Genomic DNA, 25,849 nt, shown 5'->3' on the forward strand with positions numbered 1-25,849 from the left:
GGGTGACTGCGCGCTGGGGGTGAGGCGATTTCGGGCGTTCGGATGTTGCCGTGACGTAGCGTGGCAACACCGTTGACGGCGTGAGCGCACCCCTGTGGCGGGAGCCCTTCGGCCGCGGGGGGTGGGGCGGCGAGGAGGCAGGCTGCTGTTTGGGGCGCTCGCGGAGCCCGTCACTGGGTGGGGGAGGGGCGGCGGGCGGCCCCCGTCTGCGCGTGCGCCGGCCCCTCCGCTGACCCGGCCGCACGCGCGCGCATGCTCGCTGCGCGCGGAGCCGCCGTGGCCGGCCGCACTGCGCGTGCGCACGGAGCAGCCCGCTGAGGAGCGGCGCTGGCGGACGTCGGGCGGGCCGGCGGCTGTGACGTCGTGAGGAGCGCTTTAAAGTGCGGGCCGGGCCCGGCGTCCGAGGGTCCGGCCGGGAGTCGGGCCGAGCCTCCGCGGCCGCCCTGCGCGGCATGAGGCCCTGCCGGCGCCCCTGCCCCCCGAGACGCGGAGAAGGCGGAGGAGGAGAGAGCCCCGTCGCCGCCGCCGCCGCCGCATGACCCGCCGCCTCTGAGGCAGCTCCGCCGCCCCTCGACGCCCCCGCCGGGCGGCGCGGCCTCGCTCGCGGGCCTGGCGCAGAGGGCCCCTGCGGCCCGGGGCTCGGGCGCGTCCCCCAGAGCCATGCCCGGCCGCCCCGCCCGCCGCGGAGGGCCCTAGAGCAGCGGCGCGGGCCATGGCGGCCGCCGGCGGCTACACGGACCTGCGGGAGAAGCTCAAGTCCATGACGTCCCGGGACAACTACAAGGCGGGCAGCCGGGAGGCCGCGGCCGCCGCCGCCGCCGCCGCCGTGGCCGCCGCCGCCGCCGCCGCCGCCGCGGCCGAGCCCTACGCGGCGCCCGGGGCCAAGCGCAAGTACCCGGAGGACTCGGACCCCGAGCGCAGCGACTTCGAGGAGCAGCAGCTGCAGAAGGAGGAGGAGGCGCGCAGGGTGAAGAGCGGCATCCGCCAGATGCGCCTGTTCAGCCAGGACGAGTGCGCCAAGATCGAGGCCCGCATCGACGAGGTGGTGTCCCGCGCCGAGAAGGGCCTGTACAACGAGCACACGGTGGACCGGGCCCCGCTGCGCAACAAGTACTTCTTCGGCGAGGGCTACACGTACGGCGCCCAGCTGCAGAAGCGCGGGCCCGGCCAGGAGCGCCTGTACCCGCCGGGCGACGTGGACGAGATCCCCGAGTGGGTGCACCAGCTGGTGATCCAGAAGCTGGTGGAGCACCGCGTCATCCCCGAGGGCTTCGTCAACAGCGCCGTCATCAACGACTACCAGCCCGGCGGCTGCATCGTGTCCCACGTGGACCCCATCCACATCTTCGAGCGCCCCATCGTGTCCGTGTCCTTCTTCAGCGACTCCGCGCTCTGCTTCGGCTGCAAGTTCCAGTTCAAGCCTATCCGGGTGTCGGAGCCCGTGCTCTCCCTGCCGGTGCGCAGGGGGAGCGTGACTGTGCTCAGGTAACCGCCTGGGAGGAGGGGGCGGCCCCCGGGAGCCCGCGCTTTCCGCTCGCGACCCAGGCTTGTGCGGGCGGGGCGGGCCGGGGGGCGGGGCAAGGGGTCCGCGAGTAGAACGCGGGCCGGAGGGAAGCAGGCAGCGCAGCTAGAATTTTCTGTCCCGGGGGCAGGTTTGACGAGATCGCCGACTTGACCGGGAACTGTTCTGAAGGCCTCTTTCCAGAAGGCTAATTTTAGGAGTCTGTTAACTTTCGCGATTTGAGCAGGTGACTTTTCCTTTCTGGACCTCTACTTCCAACTTTGGGTTTTTTTTAGAGAAGTTGATCGTGGTTACTGGCTAGACGTTTGCCCACCTCTGCCGTTCTTGGCCTCTAACAGAGAACACGTCCGTGGATTCCTTAGCAGAGAAGGTCCTCACGGAGGAAGGCCCCTGAGGGTATTTCATTGACACACGGGTTCTCCCTTCCCAGGAGGGGGAGTGGCTTCCCTGGAGGTGAGCAGGTAGTGGTCGGGCCAGGGGTGGGGTGCGGCAGACTTGAAACTCAGCCCTCTGGGCTGCGGAAGAGCCCATGGGTCCTTTGTAAGACGTGTTCCCTGTGGTCAGAACCGCACGAAAGAAAATAAAGCTGTCTCTTTACCTGGTATTGGGCTTCGTAGTTGTGTCAGAAGGCTCTTGGTCTGTTTCCAGTCCGCGATCCTGCTGAGAATTAGCTCAGTGCCCCGGCCCCCAGAGGAGGTTGCCTGCTGGAACACCTTTGCTGTTTACATGAAACAGAAAATGTACTTGGAAGCTCCCTGTTTCCAGCCCTGAAACAAGCACATCTAGCGGTGTATTTAGTCATCCCCAAACCTCTTAGGAGACCTAGACTGCAGCTGCTCAGGGCGGCTTGGTTGACCACCAGATTCTGGTACAGGATCAGGACACACTGCAGTTTTGTTGTGAGCAGCTTAACCCTGAATTTCGGTCAGTGCCACAGGCCACAGTCATGGGGAGAAGCAGGCTGCCTGGAGCCCTCTTAATACCGTGAGGTGAGTTTTCTGTCTCAGTGGAGGGTAACAGCTGAGGGTGCTTCCGTGTGGTGCCCAGGCTCTCCTGATGGGAGAGTTTGGGAAGTCGGTGTCAGCAGCAGTACTTTGGCTTCCTTAGGCATCGAAGGTTAGAGGGCCAGTTACCTCTCAGGTGCCCCCTTATCATCTGGGCTCCAAGCGTCTCCTCAGGTCTACGTGGTGCTCCCAGATGAACGTCTTAGCAGAGCCCGTTAGGGTGGGATTTCCAGGGCAGACTCTCCCAGGTGGCCTGCTGTGTCAGGCAGCTTGGTGTCTGACGTCGTTGAAGGACTCTCCGTGCTTAAAAGGGTCTCACATGAAGGCCGTTTGGTCTCTTGATGGGATATTAGTTTCCCACAGAATCACAGGTCCTCAGGGTTGTCAGCAGGAGGCCTAGCGGTGGTCCCATGTGTAAAGGGGGGGGTCAGGAGAGGCAGTCTGTGACTTTGAGAGGCCCCCTCCGTCCCACACACGCACACCCTGTGTTGAAGAGACATTTCAGGTTCTTAAAGTGCAGGCCTGTTAGTGGTCAGCAGTAGGGCTGCGTCACCAGGAAGATGCTCTCCACCTTGTCCTTAGGATGGAGAAGTCCTCCCTCCTGGGTTCTGACCTGGCTGAGTGGTCCTGGAAAGCGCGGCCCCCGGCTCCGAACCCAGCTCTCCTCTCCTTTGCTTGGGGGGGGTCTCGTGGGCGTTCTCCTAGCCGGCTTTTCCATCTGTAAATGGGGGTGAGGCCGACTTCCAAAGCCTTTTCGCACTAAGCGTGGTGATTTGGCGTCTAATAGAAGGCCTGGCACAGGGTCGGCCCTCACGTGGGTGTGTTGGTACCAGCCATTTCGTGTTCCCCGCTCTCGGTGGGGAAGGGGCTGGGGGAGTGGCGGAGCTTTAAACATGGCTCGTCCCTTCCCGAGGTTCACGGCCCAGGAAGGTAAGGGCGGGGGTTACGTTGGGGGCGCGTCTTCATCCACTGAGCAGTTTGGAAGTTTTCGGGAGGAAGTAAGTGGCAGCTTGCAGGGGGCCTGGGAGGTGGCTGGGAGTTAGTCCGGCGGGGAAGGCGTGGGCGGGGTGGGGGGGGCGGCAAGGGGCGGGGCCGGGGGTGAGAGGCGGGGCGGCGCCTTACTGGGCCTCAGAGCCAGCCGGGACCTGGGGCGGGGGGCGCGCTCCTCAGCCGCCGTCGTGTTGACGCCCTTGTTGTGGGGGCTGTTGTGGGGCTGCCCTGTGCGTTGTGCAGCGTGTAGCAGGGATCCCTGGCTCCTGTGCACTGATGCCAGAGGCACCTCTAGGACAACCAGAAACGTCTCTAGACGCTGCCAAACGTGTCCGGGGAGAGCCGCCGCTCTCGGGTTCGGGACACCCCCACTAATTGCAGTCCTCCAGCACCTGCTCGCCTAGCCGTTCAGCTTCCTCGCTGTGCAGGTGGGGGAACACCTGCCTGTTAGTGGAGCCTCTTGGAATCCCGCTTGGGCTCTTCCCCAGGCTGGCAGGCGGGGATGCTTGCTTTCACTTCCTGGTTCGCATCCCAGCCCAGCGGCCACGCGCAGGAAGCTGCCCATAGGAAGGGGCTGCGGAAGACAGACGGTGGCTCTCTGCAGGTGGGGAGGGGTTCTGGTGGTTCTCACCTGACTCACGCTTGTGTTGGTGGTGGCAGTGGTGTCTGTACCGTCCAAGGCAACGTGGCGGGAATAGTTTTATACTTAATAGTTGTCAGCATGGATTTTAGCGTGTGGCACACATTGACTCAGCAGTGTCCAAACGTGGGCATGTAGAGCCAGCCCTTGCAGACCCTCCGGAAGTGTCTCAGACTTCTTTCCAGACCCAGCTGGCAGTTGTTTTTTTGTCATCTTTCCATGTTGGGCCTGAATGGGTCCTTTTTTAATGCTCTTCTCTGGGGGAAGAAGTATATGTCACCTCCTCTTTATATCGATTCATTCTGTGTTCCTTTATGTTTCCTGTATGGTAAATGGCAGGTTAAAACAGATTTGAGTTGGATTAATTGGAATAATTACCTCAAGGCTAATTGCTTACTTGCTGCTATTTTTAATCACTGCTGCATGGTCTGTGGTTGTGGTGGCCACATGCCCAAAGACCCAGGCCTTAGCCACCTGTCTGGAAATGATTGTATGAGACATGCAGCGGTGAGCACAGCCTGTGACTTCCAGATAACGGTTGACACTGGGTGGAGCGGGCACCCTGTCGGTTCTGGGCAAAGGACCGATCTTGTTCAGCTGGTTGAAAGCAAAATTTAGCTTTCTGGCTTAAAATAGTTGGGAATGTAGGGCAGACAGGTCTGGGCCACATCTCTTGTGTGCAGTCTTTTGATTCCATGAGAGGGGGAGGAAGCTCGGGATGAAGTCAGGGCTGTTTAGTCTCAGGGGGAGCTTTGGGCCAGGGGTTGCTGGCAGGCCTTGGTTCTGCCAGGCCTGACAAGGCAGAGGGCAGCAAAGGAAAGGAAGTTAGCAGGCTAGGGACGGTCTTAGTCACGAAGCCCAGAGGAAGCAGAAAATAAATAGGCCATGAAAATTTCAGGGCTGGCTGGCCGTTTTCAGCTGGGCAGTTGGTGTGCTGCTGTTGCTGTCGTCTGATGCTGGCTTTCTGGAGACATGAGGACATGGGCTCATCTTTGCGGACTTCTTCCCTGGGGATGGTGGGACTATCTGTATCCTTTGCTGAGGTCAGTGAGGCCCCCAGGACAGGTTGGCCCTTGTAACTGGGAAACAGAGATGGGTTTTTCTTCCTACCCCTCATTACCTACCTCTCCACACCCCCACTCCCATCAAAAAATGAAAAAACAAAAACCAGTGTAGCATAGACACTGAAACCAAGAGTTTAATTAGAGTTCCAGTGCCACCCCTTTAGGTGTCTGACTTTGGGCAAGTTAACTTAACCTCTCTGGGCCTTAGCTTGCCTCTGCAAAATGGGGCTATTGAAGTCCTGGAGTTGTTGTCAAAGACTGAATCTCTTTCACACTACTGAAGCCTTGAGGTTTTGGTGAAGTGTCTGGAAATCAGCTGGCTCTGTGCTCAGCTGCTTTCTGTTTATACCTTGATGTGTACAGAATTGGGACTTGGAGCACTTTGGCCTTCAGCACCAGGACTGCTTCATCATGTTAGGCCATGTGTTTTCTACGAGGTTCAGGTGTGGTTATAGCTTGAGCCTGAGCTCACAACTCTGCCCCTGTGCCCAGGTGGCTGGCCTGCTGCCCCCAAAAGCCTGAGTGAAGTAGTGCAGTCCTGTAGGTTTCTCAGTGGTGAGGCAGGCTTGTGGGGGCTGCCAGAGCAGGTAGCCCTCGCTGGAGGGAGGCTGTCACCAGGCAGTCCTGGTGATCTTGGCCATTCCCTCCGTCTCTGGCTCTGTCTGCCCTGGGCAAGGCATGGAGTAGATGGGGAATGGCGGCCACCTTGGAACTGTGCCATAATAATTCTGTCTCCAAGGCTGTCCCCTAGAGGAGAGGTGTGCGGTCCTGCATAGTCCTTTATAGAGAGTCTTCCAGACTCCTCGTTTGACCTGCACCTGATCCTCTGAGGAAGGACTCGATGCAGTCTCTGTCTTGCAGATGTAGAAACTGAGTCTTCAAAGCAGTAGAAATGTTGTACTCAACACACACGTCATTTAGCATCTGCTGTGTGCAGAGATGAGTAAGACCTTTGCAGAACTTTGTCTTGTAGGGGAGACAGTTGCCACAAGGCTGAACAGTGGTCGTAGAGAGGCTTGGGTGGCGGCATGAGGGAAACCCAGCCTGCAGAGTTGAGAGTCACTCTAAGGTATAGTGTGGTGGGTGACAGCCAGGCTTTCGCTCTGGATGCTTGGGGCACACTAGTCACTGCTGCATCAGGTGGGGCGAGCTTGAGGGGCTCAGTCCAGGCCAGTACCAGCCTCTGAGGTATTTCCTCCTCTCCCTTCCCTGTGAAAACAAAAGAGGAGGCGGCACTGGAACTTTTCTTCATGCCAAGGGTAGGAATGGACCCAAGGCATATTGAGTTTCAAGCTGGCAGACTGGGACTTTCAAACAGTTTCTCTTGTAGCAAGTAGGTTCTTTAGCAGTAAGTAACCCTCTGTGGTCTCTGCTGGACACTTTCTGCGAAAGTTTGGACAGAAGAGCTTCTCTTGATCAGGACTTTGAGCCTCCCACTCCCAGCAGAGCCTGATACTGAGGAGGGGTCAGTAGGCTGTGTCACAGCTGCCAGGAAGTTCTAGAAGACCAGTGCTACTGGGCTGTCCAGGTGGGGGTCACTGAGTGCCGTGGTGGTTTCTGTGGGCGTGTGCAGCCTCCTCTCTGCACTAGTTCTTCTGAGACCTGGACTGGGTGGCAGAAACCTGGCAGGACTTGCTCTTCGTTTTAGAGCCCTTTGGGAGGTGGGGCAGTTAAAATTTGACCAGCGCCTGGATTTGCTGCTTCTGTGTTACAGGATGCAGTTCCTTGTTGAAGATGGGAAGTGAGGGGCAGGTTCTATAGCCAAGTCAAACAGGTTAGTAACGTTTGTGAGCGGTAAGGAAGGTTACCTGCAGCCAGTACTGCAGATCTAGGCCTTAGAAGTGTGCCTTGGATTGCCTTTGGGGATTGGACTTAGCTCTTCAGGGAAGTCCTATATTTATATGGGACTGTGTTGCAGCCCTAATGTGGAGTGATGAGAGAGAGTGTAGGACGAGACCTAGAGTTCCTTGCCCTGGGAGGGGCCCAGGAGGCCTCTGCTGCAGGGGACAGCCTGGATCAAGGTGCTCCAGGGCCCCTGGCTTGTGTCGGGTGCTCAGTAAATGGGGGGTGCCAGGCACCCTGCATTGTCTGAATTTTCACAGTAGCCCTGCAGGTGGGCTTCCCACTGCTCCTCTCCAGGGGTGCCAGCCAGGAAGACATGTAACTGTAATTCTGCCTGGAAGAGAGGAGGCGTTGACCCCTTTTAAAAATCTTATTCTTAGTCACCACAAAGGAATGTCGTGAATTACAGAGCACAGAGCACAGCCACATGAACACCCAGGAACCTACCGCTGCCCCTTCGGGTGGTGGAGCCAAGGTTTCCACCCAGCATGCGACTCAGTTTTCTAAACCAGGTCTCTTCAGTGCCTCGATCCCTGTGTGGCATTTCTCTCTGGGCCTCCAGATATTAATAGGTGTTATTTGAGAGAAGGTTCTTTGGTGAGTGCTCAGGTTAACAAAGTCAGCAGATTCTTTTGCTGTAGTGATTCTCGGGTCCTGTAACACACCAGTGCTGTTTTAAACATCAACATTTCCAGGTTGATTTGACTGTGGACATTTGTAGTTATCTTGCGGAACTGTCATTTACAGAGAAAAGTGAAAAACTCTGGTTGAGGAAGAGCTCAAAGGGGAAAATCCCTAAAATAAGCCCGCCCATGGCCTCAAATCAGATCTCTGAATCAGAGGTACTTCTCTCTCGGACTTTGTATTTTCTGTTCACTCTTGCATCTAGTTCTTGCCCACGTGGGGGCAGCCCGGCCATTTCGAGGAGTCCTTCCCAGGTCTGTAGTGTTTCTGACACGTGTTCCGTCCGTGTCTTCACAGAGGCCCTTGAGAAGGAGCTGGTTAGCAGCGGAGTAGAGGAACGTTGGTGGTCCAGGCCAGGGAACCCCGAGCAGAAAGAGGTGGCTTGTGGTTGAGTGTGTTTCTGGCTGTGAAGCTGCCTTGGCTCCGTGGGGGGAGGCGGGGGGGTACACGCCGGTGGGAGTGCCTCTTGGCTGCCAGGTTGCCAGTGAGGCCTGTGCTCAGGCAGGTGAGTTTGCTTCCAGTTTCAACTCGGAAACATTAGCTGCGAAGAGGACAGCCATCTACCTATATTCATTGGTCTGAGCAGTTTTAAAAATCACGTAACTTGATGAAAATAGATACTTGAGTGTGATGGGAATTCTTAAAATATTCCAAACACAGTTGTCTTCAAGATTTTGGATTCCCCAAAATGAAGGTTTTTGAAAGCATTTTTTCCAAACAGACAAATTCTCTTTTTGAACATTGCAGCCTTAGTTCTCTCTGGTGACTCAGTGCTTTCAGCGTCTGCCTTGGCCTCTGCCAGCCCAAGGGTGGGGGAGGGGGAGATGTGGTTCTTGTCTCCTCCCCAGGGTCTGGCCTGAGTCACTCCATCAGCCTCCAAAGCCACTCATGGTGTGCCCTCTTGGGGCCCTATGAAAGAAGGGCTCCTGGCCTGTGCAAGGAGATTCCTGGTTCAGCTTCTGCTATAAGACCTACCTTTACCTCATCCCAGGTTTTCTCTTTAGTGGTTTCTAGGCAGAAGCATCCTGGAACTTAACATGTTATTTCCTCTCACGTAGACCATTGAGCCTCTCAGGTAATAGAGTGGAGGGTGGCCGTAAGCCCGGGACCCTATTTCTGTCTCCTCCCTCCGGGAGCTTTGGTTGTCATCCACTCTCTGTGCTCATGGGCTCTGTGCTTCTTTGCAGTGGATACGCAGCTGACGAAATCACTCACTGCATCCGGCCTCAGGACATCAAGGAGCGCAGAGCGGTCATCATCCTCAGGAAGTAAGTGCCCCGCTGTCCGTCTCCCGCAGGCCTGCCTGCACGTGGCGTCTGCGTTCCTCTGTCCGTAGCCCTCAGCATGAGGGCCGAGCAGAAGCACACGCACCCAGGGTCTGTGGGCTGGATCTTGAGACAGGATTTGGGGAACATTCTTCCAGACCCTGCCTCCCCCCACCTCTTCCTTTCCCTTCTTCCTTGGTTCTGATTTGTCACGTGTGCTTCTCACTGCGTATTTTTAGATTGTGTCTCAGCAGCTTGCTTTAAAAATGCCTGGGTTTTCTGGGAGGAGCAGGGAGTGAGAGGGGACGAAGGTGGATGGTTGGCCATGTGTTCAGCAGGTGCGTGGCTTGTGGCCGTCCCTCCTCTTTGGCCAGGGGGTCAGGGACACACTGACCAACATCACCAATCCTGGCATCTCCAGCACTTCTTTGTTTTCTGCTCATGGGGTGAACAGACTGAGCCCCTTGGATGCTGGGTCAAGAGAATTCTGCCTTGAGGCTGGTGTCTTGAGAGGCCGGCTGATCGCCCAGGCTCTAGCAGACATCAGAGAGCAGGACAGGACAGTGCCCAGACCCAGGCTGGAGCTGGATGTCCTATAGCTTGCCTTGTTTTGTTTTTTGTTTTTGTTTTTGTTTTAATTTAAGTAAACTTTATGTTTTAGAACAGGTTTAGATTTACAGGAAGTTGTGAAGATAGCAGAGCTCTCCGTTGCCCTCCCCCCGCCCAGTCACGTTTCACATGAGTGTGGTGTGTTCATCACAGTCAAGAAACCAGTACTGACCCCAGATGACTGACTACAGTCCGTCCTTTACTCACACCCCCAGTTCCGCCTCACGTCCTTTTCTGTCCCAGATCCCACAGGACACGCAGCCGTCACGTCACCTCAGCGCCTCCCCGCTGCTCACACTTTCTCAGACTTGCTTTATCCGTGGTAACACTGACTGCCAGGTATCTGGTAGAAGGCCCCTCAGGTGGGGTGACGTGGTGTTGCCTCGTGGTCACGCGGCGGTGTGGGTGTGGGGAGGAAACCCCACAGGGGCAGCGCCCTGCTCCTCGCCTCACGTCTGGGGCGCGGGGCCTCCCACGGTCGACCTGGACCTTGTGCACCTGCCTGTGGCTGTGTTCTTTGGGTTTCTGCCTCTAGTCACTGTTGCCCCGTCCACACTGTCCTCTCAAGAGGGACGTCGCGGTAAGCGGCCCACCCCTAAGGAGTGGGGAGTGAGCGCCACCTTCTTGAGGGCCGAGTCGCCACACAGATTGCTTGAAAGGCATTCTTCTGCACCAGAGGTTTTGTGTCTTGTCCTCACCCCACTTCATTCACGTGTTTCTTGAAAGCAGTGTGGACTCGTGGTGTCTTTTCTGTGCTCAGCTCATCCCAGCTTTGGGCACTGGGAGCTCTTTCCTTTTTTAAGTACATCCTTACTTTCTGTCTCGCCATCTTTTTAGCTTCAGTTTATAAACTTGCTCATCTTGCCCTTTGGGTCTAGAGCTGCAGAATATTGTGGTGAAGTCTCTTTGGTACGGCTCTGCCACTTTGCCAAGTCAGAACGTCAAGTCTGTTTTATTGACTGTAGAACAGAGATGACCCAGACCTGTGGGACAGTTCTGTGGTGCAGGCAGAGTGCTGGGCCCCTGGGGGAGCTCCAGACAGCAGTCAGCCTGGCAGCCAGCAGCCTCTCTCCTCTCGCGTGAGACTATTCCCATGCTCCATCAGAAGAAGGGTTTTTATCTGCCCTTCCGCTTGCAATTCCTGAGGTTCCCAGCACTGTCCAAAACCCAGGGACCCGGAAGTGAGGCATCCCAAAGTAGCTCCTTTCTGGCCTTTCCTCCTTTCCTGCAACCTTTTTTTTTTTTTTTTTTTTTTTTTTTAACATTTACTTATTTATTTAGGTTGCACTGGGTCTTAGTTGCAGCAGATGGGCTCCTTAGTTGTAGCACACAGCCTCAGTTGTGGCATGCAAACTCTTAGTTGCAGCATGCGTGTGGAGTCTAGTTCCCTGACCAGGGATTGAAACCAGGCCACCTGCATTGGGAGTGCGGAGTCTTAACCACTGGGCCACCAGGGAAGTCCCTTCCCAGTCATTTCTTGTCAGGTGTCCCTGGAACCTCCCAACGGCAGCCAGAGGAGGTGGCCCACTCAGGCCAGAAACGGAGGGGGCGGGTGCAGAAGTAGAACTGGGGCGGTGCCTCCCTGGTGTTCCCTCACGGCTCCTCACAATAGCTTATCCCAGGGAAAGCTTCACTGGAGGTGCAGGAGGAGGTTGCCGGAGCTGAAGTGTTGGGTCCTTCTTCTGGCTGTGTCCTTTGAGTGGTGGCTCCTATACCTGGCTGTCCGAGTTGCACGCTCCTTGGTGGAGCTAGGAGTCTGCACTGTTAATCAGCTCGCCCTGGAAGCTCTTTGGCCAGTGGAGCCCCTGCCAAAGTGTTCTGACCTTGGAGAATGGCTGCTGTGGGTGACTGGGGCTCTTTGACCCTCTGAGCTGAGTGGGCCCAGGAGCCAGCCGGGGACTGGGCTGGAGGGCAGAAGCACAGAGCTTCGGTGTAAAGGAGTGGGTGGGTATCCCTGCCTCCCTGGCTTCCCTGGGTGCTGAGCTGGTGAAGTGCCAGCTATAGGGAGCCAACCCAGAGGACCAGAGGAGAGGCGAGGGCAGAGGAAGACCCGTCCAGCCTCCTTCTCTGGTGTTTTCCCCATTGTCTTCTGCTCCTCGCTGATGTCGCAGTACCTCCGGCTCCTGGGGTGGCCCAGGCACCGATGCCCCCAGCTCCTGCAGCAGCGTGGTGCCTAGTGGGAATGCCTCCCCATCTCACACGTTCATCTTCTGGCCCACCCCCACCCTCCAGGTGACCCACGTGTACACAGCGAAAGTTGTTTACCCTCGCCGTCCGTCAGGGCTCAAGGGTCAACCATTTTGACATGCAGGAGCATCCTGTTCAGGCAGCCCTCTCAGCGCACCCCCTGCTCTCTCAGCCTGTACACTGGCCATTTTGAATTTCCAAAGCTGCGTTCTGTTGGCGGCGGGGAGAGCCCTGTTCACCTGGGACCCGGCACTGAGGCTGGTCCGGAGGAGGACAGCCCCAGTCGATGAGGAGCAGCACCAGGTAGAAGAGAACAAGCTGGCGACCTGATGGAAAGGGTGCATCCTGGCTCAGGCACTGCTGAGGGCTCAGGGATGTGGCCTTGGTGGGCGCCTGGCTGACGCGATGTCCTCGGGGGAGGCCACATCCAGACAGGTGGGACCTGGGCATTGAGCCCGGCCCTGCTCCTCACAGGCAGATGGGGTGGAGCCAGCCCTGCCTTCTCTGAGGTTCGGATAAAGATCGCACAGGCTGCGGGGGTGGGGGGGGGGGGGTTGGGGGCTTTCTTACCACTTCAGGCTGGGTCAGCACTGCGGTAGTCTTTCTAAAGGCCTCATGGGGGAACATGGGCGGGCGGCGGGCGCGTGTTTTCTGGTTCAGCAGAGCTCGGCTCCTCTGCGTGTGGGTGATGCCTCGTCTTCACATAGGAGGTGGTGCTGTAGTTTCTCGCCAGGAGGCTGGGAGTGCAGTCCTCAGGCTGCAGCTTAGTGTTGTCTGTTTGGGGCCACAACCAGTCAGTGGCTGAGTGAGGCCTTGAACCCGGGTCCCCTCGTGGCCCTTGGCGGTTTGCATTGTGGAGCACCCTGAGCCCTGCCCCGGGGCAGATGCTGTGCATTGAAGAACCCAGAGCCTCACATACAGAAGGGCATTCTTGCCTCCACTTTGGCAGTAAAGAGTTGGGGGCTGAGAATATTTTAATTGGCAAGGGGGCTACCCTCTGGTGTTTGGGGTGAGGCCACAGCTGCAGGTTGGTCCGCTCTTCAGTACCCCAGCTTCCTGGAACGTCACTGTTTTCCAGCGGGCATCTTTGTCAGTCGTTGGTTCCCCTGGCAGGGAAGCTGGACCAGCTTTTTTGAAAGTGTGTTACAGTTTTAAATCGTTCTAGAGAACCAGGAGGCTGGCAGACCTCGGGTGTAGCCGTCATCGGGGTGGGGGGGTATTTGGTTTTTCCCACAGTTCCCTGACGTGTGATCTTCTAAGGGCCTGCGTGCTGCCCCCTGCCAAGCACCCAGCTGCTAGGTGCCGGGCGCTGGGTGGAGTGCTGCCCACACATCAACCCTGAGAGTGGAGGGTGTGAGCTCTGTTTGGACAGGGGCTCAGGCAGGAAGTGAGCCGCCTCCGCTCCTTCCTCGAGCCAGTTTGGAGCCAGTTTGGAGTGACCTCCGAGCAGGGATTCCCGACTGGGGAGCCGGAGGCGTCTGCCGCGCGCAGGGCACCGAGGTGGCATGCCAGAGACTTGGCGCTCCCTTGGCGCCGGCTTTGTAACAGGTGGGCACTTTGCACACCAGGACAGCGCAAGCAGAGTGAACATTTTCCTAAGAGCACAGAGCGTGTCCGCTGGGGCCCAGCAAAAAAACAAACGATTGACATCCCGCTTCAGGGGGTGGTTGGGACAGGCCTGGTAGATCTGGCTCTTGAGCTGGAAACTGCCGGCCAGGCAGGAATGGTGAGCTCCAAGGCGGGAGGTATAGGGAGCAGCCTCTGTGATGGAGGGGCGAGGAGCGGGAGGAAAGAGGCCCTGGATCCAAACCTCAGCACCGGAGATGGCGTGTGGCCCTCAGGGCCTTCCGGTTGGTGGCCAGGGCACCCAGTCTCTTGGTGTTCAGGAGGCCCCCTGGCCTGCATCAGGGCGGCCTACGAGACTTGTGTTCCTGCATGATTAACCAGAGAAAACAGCTCAAGGCAGCGTGAATAGCCCGTTGCTTTGCTGCTGGTCAGGTGGGGCTCGGCTCACCGTGGGCTGAAGCTGGGCGCTGGTATGTGCTGGGCTCTGTGCTGGTGCCGGGAACATGGTGCGTGTGGTCGCTCCTCACTCCCTGTACTTGTGGGGGAAGGCAGACGTTCAGCACCTCATCGGGGCTGGTCAGGGGAGGCTTTCCAGGGCGGGGTCCCCTGAAGGTGGTCCAGGGTGGTGCGTGGGTTTCTGGCAGGCTTCGAAGAGGCTTAGGGGCAAAGACAGGTCAGGCAGAAGTGCTGTGCTTCACAGAGGCTCAGAATGTGAGGACTCTGAGGGTGTCTATTCTGGGACATAGAGCAGAGCTGGGCAGCGGCCCGGGTACTGTGCGGGCAGGTCTGGAGGGCCCTGGGGTCAGCGGGAGGCCCTCTCAGAAAGCAGAGCAACCGAGTGTGAGGCTGTGTGTGTGGGTGAGCAGAGGGTGGGCTCTGGGCTTCGTCCCTCAGCTCTGGGTTTCCCTGGTCCCGGCCAGGCCTGAGGCCTGAGATACGGCCCCCGCCCGGACTCCTGCCGTTGCTCGCGTCTCCGTGGGTTTTGTCCCGTTACCAAGGGCTGCCCACCTTGTTCGCCGTGAGTCCAGGGGTTGGCTGTGTCCACAGCCTGCCCAGGGAGTAAGGAGGCAGTGAGACTGCCGGGGGTGTGACTGGCTCGGGCTCCTGGCCCGGCTCTGTCCCTTCATCACCAAATACAGGTTGGTTACCTGAGCACTGTGTTCTCACCTGTGAACTGTGGCCGTTGTGGTGCTGGGGGTGGTTAAACTCAAGACTGGTGTGTGCTTCTCCTCGCCCCTCCCTCACCACTGCGCACTCTGCTCTCAAGGGGTCCGGGGTGGGGATGAGGATGAGGACAGCTGTGCTGAGCCAGGCGCAGCGGGAGGAAAGGGGAGCCAGAGGCGTGGTGGGCCGCAGCCCAGGTGTCCCGGAGGACGGCGAGCCCTTACCAGGGCCTGAACTGGGGGGTCCCTGAGCGCCCTGGTCCTGGCCCTGTGGTCTGGCTGGCGCCTGTGGAGCCCTGCCTGCTGGAGCCTGGGTGACACGTGTGTGGTATGGATGGCGTGGTGGCAACCAGGCTGGGCGATCTGGAGAGGCTCCTCTCGGGGCCTGGGTGTTTTGTTGGCCTGGGTCTGGGGGCAGGTCTGTCGGAAGCCCAGGACCATGTGTGTGCTTGGGGTGCCCTGTGGGTACCACCGCTCGGGTGTCCTTCAGGGTGCTCTGACCACGGCGGGCTGCCGCACGTGTCTCAGCAGTGCCGTGCGGGGCGAGCGGGGCCGGGGTTGGAGAGAAGCGTGATGTTGGTGGGAGCTGGAGGCAGTGCTGTTGTAGGTGGGGCAGGGGTTGGAGAGAAGCGTGATGTTGAGGGAGGTTGGTGGGAGCTGGAGGCAGTGCTGTTGTAGGTGGGACAGGGGTCTGGGTCTGGGCTGAGCGGGAGTCTGATACTTAGAGGCACAGGAGCGTAGACCTGGGGCCCAGGTCACTGGTGGATGAGGAGTACTCAGACACGGGCCTGCCTCCTCGCTCCGTCAGGAAAGCCAGGCTTTGTAGCACAGGGGCACTTGGGGGAGGGTGGAGCCAGCACTCGTGGGTGGTTGGTAGAGGGGCCTGAAGTGCAGACTGGTTCCCCGCGTCCCAGGGACGGTGGTCTGCCCCTGCGCGGACAGGTTTCCGCTCTGCTGCGATGAAGAGAGCCCGCCTAGGCTTCAGCCCCATCCTGGGTAGCAGCTGTGTGGCCGAGGCCAGTGACTGGGTCTCTGACTTGGCATTCTTCCCCTCCTCCCCAGCAGCTTTTCTGGAGGATTCCATGATTGGTAAAGGAACCGAGGGCCGCGGCTGGGACAGTCAGACGCCTTCCTTCCTCAGGTCATGTGTTAACGTGATATGTTGGTGCTTGGCCGTCTTCCCTGGGCTCTGGCTTCCCTGGTGCCTGGGCCGGCCCGTGCTCTGTACTGGGGGCTGTCCTGGGGCACCTTGCAGTAACCCCTGGATGTTGACTTAGATCTGTAAGGAAGGTCTTTGTTCTGTTACCACCCAAGGAGGCCCAGGCCCAGACCTTAGGGCTGGAACTGGGTTTCCTGCCTCCAAACTCATGGCTCTGTCCACCCAACCCTGGCCTGTTCCCTGGGGGCTGGCTGCCTTTAAGAGAGGTGTGTGTGCTCTGAAGGTACACGGCTGGTGGACTCTGGGCTGGGGATCTGGCTCTAGCCTGGCTTCTGCACTTTGGTGGCTTTTTGGAGGTAGAGCTCCTCCAGCTGTTCTGAGATGTATGTGTAACAGTCTCAGGGAATGGGTCAGGAGCCATTTTGGGCCCCAGAGCTCATACTGTTCCCAGAGTGGGTGCCGGAGGCTGGGCTTCTGGTCAGCCACCTCTGAGGGTTGGCCCGATGGTAGCAGAGCTGTTGTGTGGGGAGCTGTGCCTTCCGTCTCTCCTGCCCTCAGGCAGCTAGAGACACACACGGCCAGTCCGTGCCCCTGGCTCTGTCCACTCTCAGCTGGTCCCACCTGTCTTCCCCAGCATCCTCAGCAGTCCTGGACCCACCGTGAGGGGCTGCTCCGCCCCCCCCCCCCCCCCCCCCCCCATCCCTGGCTGCCCAGGCCGGCCGCCCTAGTCACCAGCAGTTCAGGAAGGGCGGGCCCCCACCAGGGCTCGGCGTGTGCCAGCGGTGCCTGCGTGGCAGGATGTGCCTCTCAGTCCTGGAGGCTTGTGGGCCAGGCTCTCCCCTTGGTGGCTCTGCTCTTCTCTGGCCGTCCTCACTCACCCGCGGAGGCCATCCTATGGTCTCGGGCCCCTGTGTCCTGCCCGCATGGGTGGTCCTGGCCTGGGCATGTGCTCCTGGCGCCCGTGGGGTCTTTGCGTCATCGGGGCTCGGTGGTGCTGGAGGGGCACTTTCCTCCACGAGGCTTCAGACGCTGGAGTCCTCTAGCTTTTTGGCTCATGTCGCATTTGGTGTGTGCGTACTCAGGGCAGGGATCCGAGGCCTGGCCTGGTCACCAAGGGGTCCTGGGGCTCCGGTGCCCCTTGAAAGAATCCTAGCCTTGAAGGAGGCGACCGGTCTCTGGTCTCTAGACCCTCAGAACTGAGAGAGGCCTTTGCTCAGAGGGGAGACAGGCCCTGGGAGGGATGGTGACTAGCCTGGATTCTGGCAGCTGCAGGGCTGGGTCCTCCTCTTGCTGCCGGGTCCTGTCTCCCAGAGCCCGGGGTGCTCAGAGTGGAGGCTGAGACCGGTGGGCCAGTCGGTGCAGCTGGGCCCCTCTGGCCTCCCCGCCTAAGAGACCAAAGCAGAGGGGCAGGGACAGTTGCCCTGCCTGCCTGTCCACCGCGTCGGGCCTGAGGACGTCTGACTATTGGTTCCCAGCTGCAAAGGTGCCCCCTGCTGGCCTCCAGAGAAAGGCCCCTGCCCAGGTTCAGAGCCCCCCAGTTCCTGCCTTACCAGGCCTGGAGTCTCACCTGGACGAGGCCTTTTCCCCAGGACTTCTGGAACACGCAAGTTCCGTCCTCACGGACTCAGGTTTCCTGTCTACTGTGAGGACCTGGCGCCGAGGACCCAAGGCAGCTCTCGGGTTCCCCTTCTCTCTTGCCCCAGCCTTCTTGTGAGGACCTCCTTTGAGTCCTGCCTGGCCACAGCACCTTCTTCCTCAGAACCCAGTTGTTCCTTTGTGCCCAGCAGCCGTGGGGAAGGTGCCTTCAGGGCCTTCTGCCCCCTCACTGCCCGCCCCAGGCCTCTCCCTTGGCCCTTGCTGCCAGCGGCCTGACTTGCTGGCCTTCTCTGTATCACACGGGAGGCCTCAGGGCTTCTTTGAGGCGTCCCAGGCCAGCGTTCTCCTGTCCTGACTTTGTAAAGGACTCAGATCTGCCCTGGGCTATCTCCACCACCCAGCCTCTCCATCCCTCCTTCCCCGTCCATACTTGTGTGCTTTTCCTTGACTAGGTGGTGTGTTCCAGTGCTAGAGGGGCTTTGCCTTCAGAAGCGCTCTGGCCTTGTCTCAGTCAGCGTCCCAGAACCAGCAGAGGCTGCCAGGTGGCTGTGGTGGGTCCAGAGCAAAGCCTGGATGTGGATTGGGCTGGGCTCTCCACCTGGCTGTGCCACAGCCTCCGTGTCCCTGTGTGAAAGTAGGGCAGCTCCTCCTCTGCTCCCCTCCAGCGCTGCCACAGGCCTGGGCCAGGGAGCCTTCCTGTCTGGTATCTCAGGCAGGGCTGGGCGTGTCTGCTGGGAGTGTGTTGGTGCCCATCAGCGGGGCCGTCAGGCCTCCGGCAGGCACGGTACACGTCCCTGGAGAATCTCCGGGCCTGAGGAGGGTGAGATGGGGCTGCCTCCTCCGGCTGAGAGAGCCCTGGGGTGCTCCCCCTGGGGCAGCAGATCCTTGGAAGTCTCCAAACAGAAGTGTTCCCGTCCTGACTCCTAAGCCTGAGCTTGGGAAGGAGGGTCTTTGCAACCCAGCTGGAGCAATCCCTGGTTGACCACGAGGAGGATTGGTCTGATGGGGCCACGCCCTCCCCAGAGGCCTGCTGGTGACCCCACGTGTGTTTCCTTTACAGGACGAGATTAGATGCACCCCGTTTGGAAACGAAGTCCCTGAGCAGCTCTGTGTTACCACCCAGCTATGCCTCAGATCGTCTTTCGGGAAACAACAGGGACCCCGCTCTGAAACCCAAGCGGTCCCACCGCAAGGCAGACCCTGATGCTGCCCACAGGTACTCAGCTGTGGCCCTCGACGTAGGCCAGGAAGCAGTGCCACGGCCTGGCCGTGGGGCAGGATGGGTGGACGCCTGGGGTAGGTGCTTAGGAGCCTGGCTGGCATTGCCCACCTTTCCAGAGCCTTCTGTCTGGTTCCCCAGGGTTGGGGGCATGCTTGAGCCCTGGCCACCTGCCTGTGGGGATCCAGTGTGCCTCCTCTGACCAGTGCGCCCTGACGCGCGCTCCCGTGGGTTGTATGGGGTGTTAGGAGGGAAGTGCGGGATTTGGAAGGTCGCAGAGAAGGGTTTCTGAGGAAGCTGTTGAAGTGGAGGCTGGAAGAACGGGCAAGATGGTGGGAAGGGCTCTGGGCAGGAGGTACCGTATGGGCTGAGACCTCGAGATGGGAAGAGCTTGGTAGTTGCAGGGGTGGTAGGGGTGGTGGGCACAGAGGGAGCATGTGGGGGTCGGTGGGGGCACGGCAGGACTGGGCAGGGTCCTGAGGCTGTGATAGAAAGGCTGCCTTCTGTCCGGCGGCCTTGGCGGTGTTCTGGGGCATCGGACTCCAAGGCCAGCAGACCCCACAGGGTACCTGGGGGCCGTCTCAAAGACAAGGGCTGGCCGCTGGCACCTGGTGGAAAGGACACGGTGCCACCCCCGTGGAGACGTGGCGAGCGGGGGCGGCCCTGGGCCAGCCTCTGGGTGATGCCTCCCCACCCCTTCCCTCGCAGGCCTCGGATCCTGGAGATGGACAAGGAGGAGAACCGGCGCTCGGTGCTGCTGCCCACACACCGGCGGAGGGCCGGCCTCAGCTCGGAGAACTACTGGCGCCAGTCCTACGAGCCCGGGGAGGACTGCGCGGAGGCGGCGGGCAGCCCCGCCCGCAAGGTGAAGATGCGGCGGCACTGAGGCCTCGCCCGGGACGCGGCTTCGTCCTCGCTAGCGGGTTTTTTTCTTCTTGTTTTTCTTTTCTTGTCTTTTCTTTTACATATATATATATATATATATATATATATATATGTTTTTGGTTTTGTTTTTCCTTTTCCTTGATTTGTTGCCTGAGAAGGCTGAAGAATGGAATTGGCCAGAACCTGGTTCTCACGTTCTTGGTTTTCCTCCTGGATGGGAAGGCTGTTGGCATCTGTAGGCACAGACGCTCACGCTGGAGTGGCCCGTAGAGGCATGGGGGGCAGCCGTCCTCGAGTGGGGCTGTGTCAAGCTGGGTTTATTTAAAAGCAACAAAATGTTTTGGTTAAGAGAGTTCTTGTTTTGTTTTACATGTAAATCTTCTCAGTGTTGTAAATGAAGTTAAGTCTCCTCCCCTCTCCCCCCATTGCTGTCTGTGCTGCAGGGGGCCTGCTGCCTCCCACCCCTCCCCTGCTCTCCAGGCCCCAGCAGCTCGAGCGGAGACCCCTCCTCCTGCAGCAGTTGTCAGGGAGGACCAGGCAGAGGCCTAGACAGTGCCAGCCCCTGCCGCCCCAGAGCTGTCGCTGGCCAAGACCCTGGGCTTCCTGCACGCCCTCTGGCCTGCTCTGCCCACAGGTCCCTGGACTGCCGGAGGGTCGGCTGCAGTGGTCCTGACGTCTTGCCAGGAGCCCGCCTCTTTGCTGGGTTGCTCCTTTCAAGCATACGCGTGTGATTGTGGGAACAGTTAGACTTGCCGTGTTGGGGCAGTTTTAGGCATTGTTTCTAGCTGGAGGGACTGGTGTCCTTCCAAGTCTAGCGTTTGGGGTATGGAAAATTGTTGTGGTGTGTGGTAGGGTTTCTGTTTTCTTTTGTTCTGAGTTTTCATTTTTTCCTTTGGCCTCCTGGCTTTTTCCTTCCCCTTTCCTTTCTCTTCCATCGGCCAGCTTGGGCCTTCTCCCCGTGTCAGTCCCCATAGGAAGGCGCCCGCCCCCTCTGTCTGCCTGCAGCATGCATCCCAGGCCAGAGCTCAGGCCTGCAGGCTGGGCTGGTGCCTCCTCTGCCTCAGGCATGAGAGCTGGGCAAGGGCTTTAAGAAGGTAAGAGTGAAAGGGGAAAAAGTGAAGTCTGTGGCAGTTTCCACCCGCTCAGATCCTTGAAGGCTGCAAGGTTTTGCTGATCTGGGGTCGTTAGGAAAGTCTCCTTGCCAGCCAGCGCCCAGACCCAGGCCTGCTGAGAGCAGAGGCCCTCCCAGTCCCCAGGCTGCCACCGCCCCAGGGGGCTCGTCTTAGAGAGACGGCTGCAGAAAGCTGGGGCAGCCACCGTCAGGAAGCCCCTCGCAGGGGCCAGAACTCCTTTGCCAGCGTGGATTCCTCAAGTTGGGACTGCGTAACTGAAGCAGTTGCAGTTTTATTTTTTTTTACAGCTTTTTTCCCAAAAATGATTTGTAGTTGTGTGTGCAGCACTTTGCCCTGATATGCGTGCTCTACAATAAAAACCAAATCTAATATATTTTGAAACAGTTGTCTGATGCTGTCGTAACAGAGGACTTGTCTTTGGTTCTTCCTAATCCCTTTGTTTTGCCTTGAAACGCGGAAGGGGGTGGGGGGCAGAGTTCCTTGCCCACCGGGGCCCCGGCGGAGATGAGTGGCTGCTGACACGGGGCTGAGGGCGGGCTCACCCCCTGCCTCTTCTCCAGCTGCAAGGAGGATGGACTTCATAAGCTGTATGTCCGGGTGCCGAGGGCGCCGTGGGCCCACAGGAGGCGGGCTGCTGCTCTGCTGAGTTCCGGAAGCCCGTCTTCCCTGGGCTGATCAGAGAGGCTGCGGGCCGGTGGAGGAGGAACGGGGTGACCGAAGGCAGAGGAGGGCCTGGCCTTCGTAGAACATAAACACGTGGGTTTGCCCATTAAATTCTTAGGTTCCTACTACATGCAGGCCGTGGCCCCGTGGGGAGCGAAGCCCTTCCAGGCCCTGCCTTAAAGCCGGGGGCGGGGCGGGGGGTGGCTCCCAGGTTGTGGTCAAGGGCTTTGGTCAAGAGTCTCCCTCATTCACTTCCAGTGCCCAGAGCCAGTGTGCTTGGCCAGATTCTTGCTGTGAAAACCTGGCGAGCCACTGGATTCCCCGTTTAACGGGGGAGAGAGTCTGAGGGAGCAGCCAGGGCTCGGGCCTGCATGTCCGCGACAGCACATGCGGTGGGGGCGGGCGGAGAGGAGACACTGGCACTGAGAGGGAGACGTCACCCAGACTGCTTGGCAGAGCTGGCAGCCCCACACCGTGCCCGGGCCCCTGACCCTGGGGAGCTGTGAGGGGCTCTGCGCTGCAGCTGTGACAGCGCCAGACCTGGGCTCTCCCTTGTCCCCGAGTGAATGAGGCCCTTTGCCTTGCAGGGTTGAGGGAGGAGGCCGGAGGAAGGGGCCTCCAGCGCTTGGAGGCCCTGCTGTGTCTCTGGTGCTGGTTTCTGTCTCTGTGCAGCGGGGGTGTCCCTGGCACCCCACCTCAGGGACTGAGATAGCCCTCTGAGCCGTCCCTATGCAGACACGGGGCCCGTATCTGGTTCCCTGCATCTGGCTGTGGCAGCCATCTGCTGGGGCCCCAGCTGTTTGGGCCACGTGCGGAGTCCCACCTCTGCCCCAGCCGAGCCTTGCGTACAGTAGGTGCTCTGACAGCATCTGGTGCCAGCCCTTCCCACCTGGGGAAGCCATCCCATTTCTGCCATCCTGTTGTGTGGGGGGGGGGGGGGGGGGGGCGGGGAGGAGAACTGAGGCCCAGAGTCACACTCAACACCTCTGCATGTCTGACTGTGTTGAGCCCTGCCGAGGGCACAGGACAACCTGGTGTGTGTCACACGCACACATACACGTAAGATGATTGTAGCTCGTATTGATGGGTGTGTAGCACGTGAATTACCCGTGATAAAACACAGAACTCTGTAAGTTCTGTTGAGCCAATTGTTTCTCACAGAATGCTTTCCCTGACTTTTTTGTCGTCACTGAGTTCTTGTGTTTGTGGCTGACCTGTGGTGGTTGTCCAGCCACAGCATGGCAAAGGGAGTTGCATCCCATCTGCCCTATTAGTTTCCTGTGGCCGCTGTAACAAGTTGCTGCAAACCCAGTGGTTTAAAGCAACAGAAGTGTGTTTTCTCACCATCTGGAGGTCAGAGACCCATAGTCAGGGCCACTGGGCTGGATCCGGGTTGGCGAGCTCCTGCTCACGTCCTAACAGCTCCTGCTGGTCGTCGATGTTCCTGAACTTGTGGCCACATGCGGCCTCCTCTTCTGTGTCCCGGGCCTCCCCGCTTCTCCCTGGCCCCCATCACAGCCTACCTGGATAACTAAAAATAATCTCCCCACGTAAAGGTCTCTGGCCACATCGGTGAAGTTAAAAATGTAAAAAACATTTACGTTCCAGGGATTGAGACCTGATGCTTCCGGAGGTCACTGTTCAGCCTGCGGGACCACTCCCTTCCCCAGTACATTTGGCATTAAATTTGATATGTGACCTACTGATTTCTCCTTGTTGAACAGATTATGCTAATTGGATTGAAATGTTTGTCTCCACACTACTTCTAAGTTTAATCTACATCATTAATATTTTCTCTGTCGATGTCTTGAGTCTAGACCTGTGCTGTCCAATACGGCAGCCGCTGGACAGCTTGGCTGTTGAGCACCTGAAACGTGGCTGGTTTGAATTGAGACGTGCTTTATGTGTAGAACACAGACCAGAATTTCAAGAGTTAGTACAAAGAATGTAAAAAATATCATTAGTTACTTTACATGGATTACATTGAAACGATAGTATTTTGGACCTACCTGGGTTAAATAAATATGCTATTTAATTTTACCTGTTTCCTGTTAAAGGTCTTGAGTCTGGCTACTGTGGAATTACAGGGTACACACGTGGCTCGCATTGTGTCCCTGTGGGATGGCACTGGTCTAGAAGGCGAGCAGCACGCCCGGCCCGACGGGTGGTGGTTGCGTTTCTGTGTCCGAACGCAGCTGTGAGCACCATTATTCCAGCGTTTCCACCACACAGATGCAGTCAGTGCAGGAGGACAGACAGGAGGAGGAAGTAGGAAACTAGGAACTGCAGAGTGCTGAACTTTACCTTTGTTTTAAATATCATTTAACTTTAAAATAACGGCTGTGTTTAACAACTGACTCGCAAAAATTCTTAAAACGTGACAGTTGGCTGTTGCAGGCTGCTTCCCACGGAGCGTTTTGAGGAGGAGGACGTGGTCAGACTTCGGGTCCTGGAGGCCGCCGCGCTGAGAGCAGGGGAGGCGTGGCCGCGCTGGGGCCGGGGTCCTCTTGCTGCTGGGTGTTGGGCGCCCGGCGCGCTTCCCCCGCCGCCCACAGCGCGGCAGCAGAGGCTGGCGGCGGCGCCCCAGAGTGGGCGGGGCTTGGATGGGGAGCGGAGGCCCCAGGGGCGAGAACGTGGGTTCCCCACGCTGCCGCCCTGCTCAGCCAGGGCCCCCGGTGCGTGGGTGCTGAGTGGGTGTGCAGGGCGGCCCAGCTCGCTGGGGTCACGTCTCCCGGCCTTTGCTCTGCCAGCGCGCTCTGCCGTAGGCGGCTCCCGCAGGAAGCCACCTGTGGGCCAGGGCCGCCCCTGGGCTCTGCGGACGCTGGCTTCCCTCAGCACAGCCCAGAGACTAGTGTGTGGCCCCATGCTGCCGCTGCAGGCGGGGAGCCCAGGACCTAGCTCCCGGATCCCCACCCTCCCTGGACTCATTGTGAGTGAGGCCCTGCATGATCCGGCTCATTTAACTCTCACCACAACCTCTAATACCTCACTTGGGGCCCGGGCTCAAATCCTGACTGGGCCACATACTAGCTGTGTGACTCTGGGCAGATTACTCCAACCTCTCTGATCTTGGTTTCTTCCTTTGTAAAACACGCCTAGGATGAAAGGAACGACCGGTAGCTGGCACAGATCCAGTGCTCAGTGCTAACAAATGGCAGCAATGAATATTCGCCCCCATCTTGCAAGTGAGTAAACTGAGGCCCAGAAAGATGAAGTGGCAGAGCAGGATTAGAACTTGGAGCCACAGAGACGAACCACAGAACGCTGCCCTCCAACAGGCCTGTGACAGTCCCCGGGAGCCTCAAATCTGACACCGCTGCAGGGGGCAGGTGCACCCAGATGGCCAGGTCCTGTGACCTGCGTGAGCGTGAGACCAGTACAGTTCAGACCCAGGCTCAGGGCAAGTGTCAGGGCTGGCAGCCCTGCACCTGGAGAGGGAGCCCTGGGCTGGAGGTCCAGAGAACCCCGTGTGGTCCCCCACGTGACCCTGGGCAGGTCCCTTCTCTCTGAGCCTCAGGTTCCTCGCTTGTAAAATGAGGAAAGGCTGGGTCTGCCCCAGCCTCTCCCTGCCTGGTCTTTCCTTCCTGGGGGCCCAGCACACTGCTGGCCCTCTGTGGGCAGAGGGCCCCAGAGCCCCTGCCCCTGCCCCTGCCCCTGCCCCTCCCCTATCTGGGCCCTTGAAGCCAGCCTGCAGGACCAGGGCTCCCTGTGCTCTCCCAGGCAGCCCCCACCCGGCTTGATCCCTCATCTTCCAGCCCTGCCCCCTGCCCGCCCTGCCCTCCCTGCCCCCTGCCCGCCCTGCCCTCCCTGCCCCCTGCCCGCCCTGCCCTCCCTGCCCCCTGCCCAGATTCCGCTGCAGGAGTCCTGGGGCCTGCCAGGCCCCCCGGGGAGCCGCCAGGAAGGAGCTGCTTGTGTGGTTTGGGCCGCAGGGGAGGGTCGTGGCCGCAGCCGGATCCGGGCCAGCTCCTGGAAGGCGGGGCCCTCCTCCCGTGGCCAGGCTCTCCGGGCCTTCTGCTCGCTGCTCTCCGGCTGCCCCTACTTGGCCTCCCTGCGGGGCTTTCTCGCCACCCCTTCTCCCGCCTTCTCTCCGCAGATGGGCTTGTGCCTTAGCTTCCGTTTCCTGTCTGTGAAGTGGGCTGTCCTTGTACCTACCTCCAGTGTCACGGCAAAGATCCAAGTGGGTAGAGCACACACACAGCATCTCTTGGGGCTCCAGCCTCTGAGGACCCTCTGTGCAGGCCAGCCCGGCTCAGGGACACCCCTACTCTCCACCTGCCTCCCTGCAACCTTCAACCACGATTTCCTGTGACCTTTGATTCCCAGTGTGGATTATTATTTGTGTTTTATATTTTTCATGCAGTGTTTCAAAGACACTGAAAAATACTTAAAATAAGAGAAGCCACACTACCACCCACACGTGTTGACAGTTTGTCACATTTGCTTCTGAACTTTTTCTTTATTAATCCCTACATTATTTTTTAAATGTGTTGAGTATCTGCTGTGTGGCAGGCACTGTTCCAGGCACAGGGGACCCAGCGGTGAACAGCAGCATTCAAACCCGAGGGGCTTCCCTGGCGGGCCAGCGGCCAAGACGCCGCTTCCATTGCAAGGGGCGTGGGTTCAGTCCCTCGCTGGGGACTAAGATCCCGCATGCCATG

At 58.9% G+C, this 25,849-nt stretch overlaps 1 protein-coding gene across 3 annotated transcripts; it reads left to right on the forward strand.

The window, feature by feature from the left end:
- ALKBH5 (alkB homolog 5, RNA demethylase) lies at positions 1 to 25,593 on the forward strand. Of its 3 annotated transcripts, none has more exons than XM_057715898.1 (5): positions 1 to 1,485; positions 8,934 to 9,014; positions 18,352 to 18,507; positions 19,219 to 19,375; positions 25,285 to 25,593. In XM_057715898.1, the coding sequence occupies exons 1-5, from the start codon at positions 713 to 715 to the stop codon at positions 25,498 to 25,500; spliced, it is 1,383 nt and encodes a 460-aa protein (XP_057571881.1). In that variant the 5' UTR covers positions 1 to 712; the 3' UTR covers positions 25,501 to 25,593. The 3 variants fall into 3 exon arrangements, with proteins under 3 accessions (XP_057571881.1, XP_057571883.1, XP_057571882.1); XM_057715900.1 differs by lacking the exon at positions 25,285 to 25,593 and adding an exon at positions 24,291 to 24,940; XM_057715899.1 differs by lacking the exon at positions 25,285 to 25,593 and having other exon boundaries at positions 19,219 to 20,901.
- The last annotated feature ends 256 nt before the right edge of the window (positions 25,594 to 25,849 follow it).

This window comes from Hippopotamus amphibius, chromosome 17, assembly GCF_030028045.1.
Source record: "Hippopotamus amphibius kiboko isolate mHipAmp2 chromosome 17, mHipAmp2.hap2, whole genome shotgun sequence".
NCBI classification, from domain to species: domain Eukaryota; kingdom Metazoa; phylum Chordata; class Mammalia; order Artiodactyla; family Hippopotamidae; genus Hippopotamus; species Hippopotamus amphibius.